This window comes from Thecamonas trahens, assembly GCF_000142905.1.
Source record: "Thecamonas trahens ATCC 50062 unplaced genomic scaffold supercont1.48, whole genome shotgun sequence".
Taxonomy (NCBI): domain Eukaryota; order Apusomonadida; family Apusomonadidae; genus Thecamonas; species Thecamonas trahens.
The window spans coordinates 94,471-104,137 of record NW_013657632.1 but is presented as its reverse complement, the minus strand read 5'-3'; the positions used below and the strand labels follow the sequence as shown (position 1 = coordinate 104,137).

The 9,667-nt window shown below is 64.9% G+C and overlaps 4 protein-coding genes across 4 annotated transcripts; 3 read left to right on the top strand and 1 right to left on the bottom strand.

Annotated features, from left to right (window-relative positions):
• Positions 1-94: 94 nt before the first annotated feature.
• Positions 95-2,725, top strand: AMSG_08755 (uncharacterized protein; the record flags this gene model as incomplete). The annotated part of the gene is made up of 1 exon (XM_013899075.1): positions 95-2,725. The coding sequence occupies one exon, from the start codon at positions 95-97 to the stop codon at positions 2,723-2,725; it is 2,631 nt and encodes an 876-aa protein (XP_013754529.1).
• An 88-nt stretch (positions 2,726-2,813) lies between these two features.
• AMSG_08754 (uncharacterized protein) lies at positions 2,814-5,001 on the bottom strand (the record flags this gene model as incomplete). The annotated part of the gene is made up of 2 exons (XM_013899074.1): positions 2,890-5,001; positions 2,814-2,839 (listed from the first exon to the last, which is right to left on the bottom strand). Exons 1-2 carry the CDS (start codon positions 4,934-4,936, stop codon positions 2,814-2,816), a joined length of 2,073 nt encoding a protein of 690 aa, XP_013754528.1. The 5' UTR covers positions 4,937-5,001.
• Positions 5,002-5,260: 259 nt separating this feature from the next.
• AMSG_08753 (uncharacterized protein) lies at positions 5,261-7,628 on the top strand (the record flags this gene model as incomplete). Its single annotated transcript, XM_013899073.1, has 2 exons — positions 5,261-5,272; positions 5,657-7,628. 2 exons carry the CDS (start codon positions 5,261-5,263, stop codon positions 7,610-7,612), a joined length of 1,968 nt encoding a protein of 655 aa, XP_013754527.1. The 3' UTR covers positions 7,613-7,628.
• An 875-nt stretch (positions 7,629-8,503) lies between these two features.
• On the top strand, positions 8,504-9,627 carry AMSG_08751 (uncharacterized protein; the record flags this gene model as incomplete). Its single annotated transcript, XM_013899072.1, has 2 exons — positions 8,504-8,527; positions 8,866-9,627. The coding sequence occupies 2 exons, from the start codon at positions 8,504-8,506 to the stop codon at positions 9,625-9,627; spliced, it is 786 nt and encodes a 261-aa protein (XP_013754526.1).
• Positions 9,628-9,667: the final 40 nt, after the last annotated feature.

Here is a 9,667-nt window from a genome sequence, read left to right as displayed (position 1 = left end):
TTCCGTACCGTTCCTACCTACTCCCTCCCCCCCCCCCCCCCGCCCCCACTACCCCACTACCCCACTACCCCAATCCCAATCTCACTACCCTTCCATGGCTGTGGCAGAGTCTGGGGTGGCTGTGGGCCAGGCTGTGCTGTACAAGGGTCTATTGCGTGGCGTGGTGCGGTACGTCGGCGACGACCGGCCCTTCACCGATGCTCGCCCCGTCATCGGGGTGGAGCTGGAGACGCCTGACGGGAAGAACAATGGCTCGGTCGACGGCACTGTGTATTTTGTGTGCGCTCCGGATCATGGCCTGTTCACAAAGCCCAAGCACCTGACCGCCATCGATGTGCCGCAGCATGAGCAGGTGACCGCGCCGCCAGAGCCGGACGATGCCTACGCTCTCGCAGTCGATCGTGCCCTCGAGGGCTTGGACATCGAGCGGGCGCGAGTCGTCATCACCAAGCTCAAGGCCAAGCTGAGCAACACCAAGGCTGTGCTACACGAGTATAAGCTGGAGGTTAAGGAGCTCAAGTCGGGTAACGATGCCAGGGTCGAGGCGCTGGAGAACAAGCTGCGGAAGAAGGTCCAGGTCAATCAGCTGCTCAAGTCGCGTCTTCGTGAACTGATGTGGGAGCAAGACGCGTCGTCGTCGAGCACGCAGGCGGCCGGTCCGTCCGCAGTCGCTGCGGAGCTGGCCGCAACCCAGGAGGCGCTTGCAGCCGCCAAAGACGAGACTGATCGCCTCCGCGAGCTCAGCGAACAGCTCGCCGCTAAGCTCGAGCGGTACCGGACCAAAATCCGGATGATGAAGGACCTCAAGCTTGTCGAGATCCGCACCGTCCTCTGTACGCATTTTAATCTCGAGCCGTATAACGTCGACGACACGCCTACGCTCATTGACCATGTCACCGCCCTCATCAGTGGCGCCGGAAGCGGGCCCGACGGCGAGTGTTCAAAGTGCTCCAAGCTTGCTCAGGAGCTGGCCGCCAGCCGCGATGAGCTGGTGGCTGCCCAGGCAGCGTTTGCCAAGTTTAAGAAGCAGCGCGCCGCGGCAGAGACTGCCGTCCCAGAGGAGTTGCGTGGCGGCTCCGAAGTCGATGGCGACGACGACTCGGTTCGACTTCTTGTCGGCGATTTGCAGGGCCCATCGCTGGCGGCATCATCGCCGTCGATTCTTATTCCGTCGCCGGCTCCGCCGCCGGCTCCGCCACCGCCCGGCAGTGGACCGCCACCGCCGCCGCCGCCTGGACTTACCCGTGGCAAGTCGGTACCGACGGTGGTGCCGTCAGCCATTCGTGACTTGCCCGAAGTTCCACGCGGGCTGGATGGCAAGCTCATGCCGTTGGACGTCAAGGGGCTTCCCAAAAAGCGGCTTGTGCGCTCGTTCTGGAGTCAGGACGACATTGTGGGCGAGATGTACCAGCATCTCAAGCTGCCCGAGATCCACCAGCTCTTTGGCTCGCGGGTCAACTCGGGTGCGTCGACAGCGAGCTTGGACCGGCGGTCATCGGTTAGCTCTGTTGGCTCGAGTCGGTCGATGTCGCCTACGCCGGCTGCCCGTTCGGTCCTGTCGGCCAAGCGCCAGCGGGCTGTGTGCATTGCGCAAAAGTTCCTCAAGCTCTCAGCGAGCCAGATCAAGGACATAATTCTGAACCTCGACGAGACGCGGCTGACCGAGGACCAAACCAAGATGCTACTCAAGCTGGTGCCGACGGCAGAGGAAGCGGCTGCGTTGGCGCGTGAGTCAGCGGTGAGCGAGAGCGGGACCAAACTCCATGCTGCCGACGCCATTCTCAAGGAGTTGAGCTCGCTTCCGCGGCTGAGCGACCGTATTGACGCCTTTATTCTGAAGCGCGAGCTGCCCGAGCAACTGGCGTCGGTTCAGGGCGATCTGGATGCCATGATCAAGGCTATTCGCGATGTGACCACTTCAGATGGGCTCCGCAAGTTAATGGCGCTTGTGTTGGCGGTCGCCAACTACATGAATCGTGGCTCGTTCCGCGGCAACCAGACGTCCATCCAGCTTGACTCGCTGCTGGTGCTAGCCAGGACAAGGGCCAAGAACGCGCGAAGTGGCGATGGCCCGGAGAACGCGCTCGACTATGTCATCGACGTCATCGGCTCGTCGCCCGATCTCGAGGTATTGCTCGATCTGCCGGCGGCGCTGGAGGCCGTTGACGTTGCAGCAGCCGTCTCGACCGAGCGCGTGACACTCGAGCTGGAGCAGCTGCGCCGCTCATTTGCGGCACTGGAGGCCCATCTGGAGCGCGGCGACATGGGCGAGCCGTTTGAGGGCATCATGTTCGACTTTGTCGACGAGCACGGTGAAGCCATTGCCAAGCTGGAGCCACTTTTGGAGAGCATTCAGAAGGAGTTTGCCGAGCTTGCGACGTCGCTGGGCGAGGATCCGCGATCCGTCGCACCCGAGTCGCTTTTCGACACACTCTTCTCCTTCCTCCACCGCTTCAAGCGCGGCGTGACTACCTGGCGCGAGGCCAAAGCCAAGCACGACGCCGCCGCCGAAGCCCTCATGTCACGCTCGATCAGCAACTTGCGAAGGCGCCACCGCGCCGACAACGAGCGGAAGCGTTCGTACTCGCGCCACGAAGCCATCGAGGCCATGCTCAAAAACACGGCCGAGGATGGCGATGGCGACGACGAAATCGTCGATGCTATTCTGGACCCGCGTACGCTGCTTGCATCGCTCCGGACGCCGACCAAGCCGTCACGCCGATGACCACGCATCCAGCAGCTTACGGATGACACGGGGAGCAAGCTCTGCCAGAGTGTCGGCGACAAGCCGCTCATTGGCGGATGCCGCAGCTTCAGCAGCGGCGACGGTGGCGCTCGCCTGCTGCGCGGTCATGGTGGCATCGTGCAGGGCAGACTGAATGTACGCACGACGAGTGGGATCATTCTCGGCATTCAGCGAGGCCTCGATCTCGGCCTTGGCACTCTCTGCAGCGGTAGCATGGGCGAGGAGTGCCTGCATGTGGGCTTCTGCACGGCGCGCTGCCTTGATCGTCGCGCTCAGCTCGTCGAAATCAGCCGTCACGTTGCATGCGGCTTGGCAGCCGATTTGTAGGTTGGCTAGAGCCGACCGCCACGAGAGCGACGGCAGGGGCGATGGCGGCGGCGCGAGTGCCAGCAGTGTGTTGAGCGCCGCAAACTCTGCCACCGGCGCGACAGGCTGAACACGGGCCATCAGCAAGCGAAGTTCAGCAACCGCAAGCGTGTCGTCTCTAGCAAGCAAGCGGCCGTACTCGAGTGCCAGCGGCCAGTTGCGGCCTTGCAGCACGTCAAAAGCAAGCTTGTACGACGCGAGGGCAAGGTGCTCTTCACCAGAGCGCTCGGCGTGCCATCGCGCCAGGCCCCGCCGCAGCTTGGCGTAAGTAATAACCTCGGATGGGAATTGCTTGTGGCCCTGGGTGGCACGCGACAGCGGCCAGATGCGATGGCCAAGAATAGTGATGCCGCGGGTGTAGAGAATGGCTGCTGACGAGCGGTTGAGACGTGCAGCCAGACTTGCTGTCTCAAGCACTACATCGACGTCGTGCCGGTCGAGAGCGTGTGCACGCTGGAAGCAGGCTAGCGCCGCGCGAAGCTGATCGGCGCGGGCGTACGAGACACCACAGTTGATAAAGGCCCGCGGCGTAGTCGGTGCAAGGCGCGAGGCGTTGCGAAATGCTGCACCGGCGAGCTCAAAGGCACCGCTGGTGTGGGCCACAAGGCCGAGCTTCTCGTACTGCGCAAATGAGAGCTGGTCGCGGGCGGTGATCAGGCGCCGGGCGGTGGCAAAGGCCTCGAGCGCCGCGCGAGGATCACCGGCATCGGCCAGTGCCACCGCCAAGTGAGCGTGTGCGACAGGTGACTTGGGCGCAATGGAAATGCCGGTCTCTAGACTCGAGAGAGCAGCTTCGTTGGCGCCCGATTCGAGCTGGAGCGACGCCATGGCGGCGTAGGCGGCGAGCTTGACCTTGACTGACGACCGCGGCAGCCGCACCGCAATGGCCAACAGCTCGAGGCCAGTCGCCGTCGCTCCATTGGCGTGCAGCAAGCGAGCTGCCGCGCTCAGCTCTGCAGCGAGATCCGGGTCAATGGCGTTGGACGAGAGCGCGATGCCAGACACGGTTGACGATGCCAGCCTGAACGTAGCAGAAAGCAGGTTCCACTTGAGGTCCGAGTTGGCCGGATCGGAGCTGAGCGCAGCCAGATGTGCATCAACAGCTTCGGACCAGCGTTCCAGCTTGAGTGCGGCGTCGCCGGCAACGGTGTGGCGGAGAGCAGCATGCGCGGGAGAGGCGGTAGGCGGAGGCATACAGTCGTTGACCAGAGCCAGCGTGTCTTCGGGAAAGCCAGCATCCAGAGACCGCCCCGCGACGCGAAGGCAGGCATCATACGAGTCGGGGCTGATCGCAAGTGCACGTCGCGCAAGGCGCAGTGCCCGCACGTGCTGGAGAGCGGCCGAGGCGACATCGGAGAGGATGCAGAGCGCGTCTGCGGCCAGCTCGATGGGGAACTCGGGCTCCACCAACGCGGCTGACGAGCCAAGCGCACTGTCGTCATCGAGCGGTTGCTCGACGCCGTCATAGACGTAGTCGACAAGCGCGGTGATGTCGGGGATGGTGGCGAGGTCAGGGGCGACAAAGCCGAGGACAGCAGTGGCGGTCTGGACGGCGGCCGGCAGGTGTCCCGCGATGGTGTACATGGTGGCGAGGTGGTTGAGCTGGTATCCAGCCGACTCTGACGCAAACCATTCCTGCACCGCATCCTCAAGACACACCAGGACCTCCTCTCCCATGCCGGCGATCACGTATGCTTCGGTGGCAGCCGGATCAGCGGCGCGTACGAGTCCCGGGCAGGCGACGGGGTGGGCAGCCGAGTGGGGAGGAGCAGCAAGCAGAACGAGAATGCAAAGGCCGAGCACAAGTCCGGCGCCCCCACCCATAGCGAAGAGCAGTATGCAGCGGTTGTGTGGTTGTGAGGTTGTGTGGTGAAGTTGTGTCTGTGATTGTGTGAGGTGTGTATGGTTGTCTGCGTGGTGAGTCGGTCGCAGAGTGAGCTCGCTATCTATCTTCTCGAGCTATTGTGCCATTCGCTGTGGCTCTTTGTTTGGGTGGCTCGCTCACTCGATTTGCGGCTGTGGCATGTGGCATGTGGTGTGGCCTGGCATGGCATGGCATGGCGTGGCGTGGCGGTGCGTGGGCAAACTTGGGTGATGTTGGGTGGCAAGGGCACTTCGGTCGACGGTAGCGCACTTGACGTGGCGGGGATGTCGACAGCGGTACGGGTGGTTTCAGGCGGGTGTGTTGGGTGTTTGGTAGGATTGGGTGTGTGTGTGTGTGTGTGTGTGTGTGTGTTTGTGTGTGCGTGTAGTCTTCTGGTGCAGCTGCTGGTGCTGTGCATAACCCTTGTGCGGCTGTGTGTGGTGCTATGTTGGTGCGGGCGGGACAGACAGACGGACAGACTTCTGCCATGGGTCAGGAGGACTCGGCAAGGGTACTGCCGTCCTCCCTCCTCCTCCCCCCCCCCCCCCCTCACCTTCTCCGTCTTTCCCCAAACCCACACTCACGGTGCGCACATGCACGGGAAGGTACAGAGTGTGCGGCGACATCGCCGACACAGGTCTGCGTCCAGCTTGCCGGTGGTGAGCATGGAGGAGGTGGAGGGCGGCCCGGGAGGTCTGTCCGACATCGCCGACGAGGGCCCTGAGACCGAGACAGTGTTAGAGACCGGTGACAAGGCCGAGGTTGTGACACCGAGCGCACACATCATTGCGAAATCGTCGCAGCGTGGGAGTGGGCGGGCAAGGGCATCGAAGCGTATTGCCGTGCGGGTGTCAGGCGTGACGACAAGCGTCGACGGGTCACCGGGCTCGTTGACCGGCTCGCCGGGTCTGCTCTCGGTGCCTGGCACGCCTCCGGCGGCACGGGCTGGATCAGCGGACGGACGGCCGCGGACCGGGCCGCGCAGAGTGCGGCGGCGAAGGTCGCGGTCGCGGTCGCGGTCGACGTCGACGTCGACGTCGAGACGGAGTCCTGCAGTCGGCAGTTGCCGCGGTAGCGATGGCGACAGGAGCAACAGGCTTGCCCTGCGATCGGCGCCGGTTTCACGGACGACCTCGCCTGTGGCGACCGACTTTCAGGGAGCGGACGATGCAGACGTGCCCGATGCGTCGGACGGGATGGGTGCAGGGCTGGATGTGCAGGTGGTGGCCCAAGGCGGTGATTCGGGCGAGGCCAGCGGATGGTCGTCCGACTCGGCGGCGCACGCAAGCGCGTCGCTTCGGCGGTTGTCACTTCCGTCTCCGGGACTGGACGATGTGCTGGCAAAGACGGCAGGTGCTGAGCTTGCTGGTCACAAGACAGGCACAGACGGCAGAGCAAAGGGCTGCACAAAGGGCGGAGGCAGTAAGCGGCCGGAGTCAGCCGATGCTGGGATGGCCAAGTCGAAACGGGCGTCTATCGACGTGGGCGGGCTGCGGATGAGCGCAGCGCAGCACCGGGTGCGGCGCAAGCGGCGAGCACAGTCGACTTCGGGCGGGCCGGCTCTTCGCGTGCAGACCAACTCGAGCGCAGCGTCAAGCGCGAGCTCGTCGCCGCGGGAGACTTGCTCGATTGGCGACAAGAGTGTGCCGTGGCGGCGCGGGCGGATGGCCAAGTTTGTGTGTGTGGACGCTGCTGACGAGACCCAGGCGCTGGTCACCATCCAGAACGGCATGTTCACGCTGATGAAGATGAGCAACGCCGAGGTGGTGGCGACGCCACTCGCAATCGAGCAGTTTGTGTCGTTCAAAGTTGAAGCGCAGGTGTTTGCGGTGACGACGGCCGATTTGTTTGGGCGGATCAAAACACTCTCGATCCGCCTTTTGTCGGCGAGCGACGCCAAGGCACTGTTGTCATGTGTCTCGGAGATCCGTGTGGAAGAGGAGAAGCTCCGCAACCGGCACGTTTCGTTTCTGCCCGAAGTCGAAATCATTTTTATCTCGCAGCAGGAGGCGCCGCTGACGTCTGCGGCACTGTACTGGCAGCGGCGGGCTGTGAGCCGGTCTCGGACGGTGAGCGCACCGAGTTCGGTAGCGCGCCCGCCGCGTGAGACGTTTCGGTCGCCGTCGCCGCCGGGAGGTCGCCGCCATGGAAAAGCGTCTGCGGGCGCGACCACCGATGAGGCGCCGTACATGGGCCCGCCGCTCGACTCGTCGTTGAACGGCAAGGCAGTTGTCCGCAAGCGGCGTAAGCGGCGGAGAGCCGTGCCTGCCAAGAGCCCGGTGGCGGCAGACACACCCGAGCTCGACGCATCTGCAGTCGACTCAGAGTTCCTGCGAGTCAGCTCGGAGGACGCCATGGCGCACGCAGCTTCAAAAGCCGCAGAGACCGCGCGCGAGGTGTTGGCAATGCATGACGACGAGGCATCCGGCGACTCCTCGTTCTCCTGGTCCTCATCGGAGAGCCGCAAGCTAAGGGAAACGAGGTCGGGGGAGATGCACCATGAGGCGAAGCCGGTCGAGCCGCTCTCGCCGAACTCGCCGCACGCCTACTCTGCGCCGGCCGGTATGCTTCCGCAACTTGGCTCAGACTCGGGCGCATGCTCCGGCTCCGAGTCGTTCTTCTCGTCGTCGCAGTAAATCAGGGCGCTATGTGTCCCAGTAGCCTGGAGGGAGTGAGTCGGTGCGGGCCTCGCCGTCGACACGGAGCGTGCCGCAGGCGGCGCAGATAGGATCAGTCGACACGTGGCCACAGGCTGGACACGACCAAGGTCGGCGGGCGCGGCGGGAGGTCTTGGCCTTGGCCAGGGCGCGGCGGACTTCAAACTCGGTCTCGAGTTCGGTTGCCGGATCGACGTTGGAGCGGACGCGGACGCGGTCAGCGGCACAGCGCTCGCAGCCAACACGACCGCCAACGTTGTAGTGGAGACAGGAAGCACAAATCCACGGCTCGGCATCCTGGGCAGCAGTGAGCGAAGAGGAGGCGGCCATGGCCTGAGCGCGCTCAGTGCGCGAGCCGGCCACTCGCTCGTCGCCACAGGCCACGCACTCGGTATCGGCGGGAGCGTTGGTACAGGAGCAGGTGAGACAGATCCAGCGCTCACCATCGCCAGGCTGCTCAAGTGGCTGGCTCTCAGACGCGCGTGGTGCGGTGCATATGGAGCATGCGGTGTCGCTCGGGAGCACGTGACCATCGCCGCCGGCCACAGGCACATTGTACGCCGAGCACACAGCGCATATCCATGGCAGCAGCTCGCCGCGGCGTGCGGCATCAGCAAGGACGACGGCTGAGCCCCCGGCCGGATCAGCGGGAGCAAAGGTCTGCGAGGGCTTCTTGAAGGCGCAGGCAGCACAGACAAAGCCATCGGCATTGTCTTCGCCGCAGCAGGGGCACGTCCACGGCGGGCCGAGAGCCTGGCCAGGCAGATCGCGCCGGCGGGCTGCCGACGCCGCCGCCGCCGCCGCCCTGTCTTCGGCAGCAGCAGCGACGGCGGCCGCAGCACCCGGGTGCGGAGCGTCGCAGGAGAGACAATGGGCTGGCGGGCCGGCGGTGTTGTACACGTCGCACACGGGACAGAGCCAGGGCATGGCGAGAGGGAGAGGTGGCTGGCGTGTGGCATGTGTGGCGAGTCGGCTGGTCGGTCACCTGTCTCTGTCGCAGCTCTTGTGGGCTAGCCGACGGACGGATGCTGCGAGCGGTCGGTGGCGTATGGTGGCGGGCATGTAGCGGGCGTATGGCTGTTGCTGCTGCTGCTGCTGGTGGTGGTGGTGGTCGTAGGCGCGGGGCTAGTGGCCTGCAGTGGGCGGCGGGTAGGCCGAGCGTGGCTGGGCGTGGTGGCGTCAGCGGGCTGCGTGACGCGTCTGGTGCGGCCTCGAGCGGTGGGACAGCAAAGGCGACTGGCGACGGACTGGACGGCAAGGGCATGGGCGGAGATGCGGCAGACAGTGTTATGTGGTCGCACTTTATTGATGCGGAGGGTCTGGCGCGCCCACTGACGGCTGGGCCGGTGCCTGAGCTGGTCCGCCCGCTGCGGGCTGCGCGGACGCTGACAGCGTTTGCGGCCGGAGTGGAGAGCGCCATGGGTGCCGAGGGCAGGGCCGCAAGGCAGGAAGAACTCGGCAAGACGCTTGCGGCGCACATCGAGGCGATGGGCATGCGGCCGTCGGCGATGGTGTCTCTGGCTGCAGCGTCCGGGGTGGCAGCGGGCGCAGCGGCAGGTGCCGGCGGGCTCGAATCCAAGGCCGGGCGCGAGCTGGCGACGGTCCGCTCGCTGCTCTCTGAGTTTTTCAACGACCAGATCCGAGCGGTTTACGAGGCTGCAAGCCAGTGCGAGAGCACGCTTGCGCTCATCCGTTCCTATCCCGAGGGCGCGCCGCCGGAGCAGGTGGCGTACGAGGCGAGGATGGCCAACGAGTTGGAGCTCGCGCTGGGCGAGCTTGATCGGGCCAAAAGCGTGCTCGCGCAGTGCCGTGACGAGCAACTGGCAGCTCTGGCCGAGGACAACGGCGGAGCACAAGAGGCTCGTCAGGATGGGCCTGGTGAGGGCGGTTTGGACGATGCTGGGAAGGAGCCCGGTCTGGATGCTGGCACGTTTCTTCTTTCGGCGCGACAGCAGGCGAGTCGCGTGCTTGTCTGGCTTGCAGGTGTGGTGTAAGGGCGGGGCGTGTGCGCCGGGCGGGCGTGTGCGCCGGGCG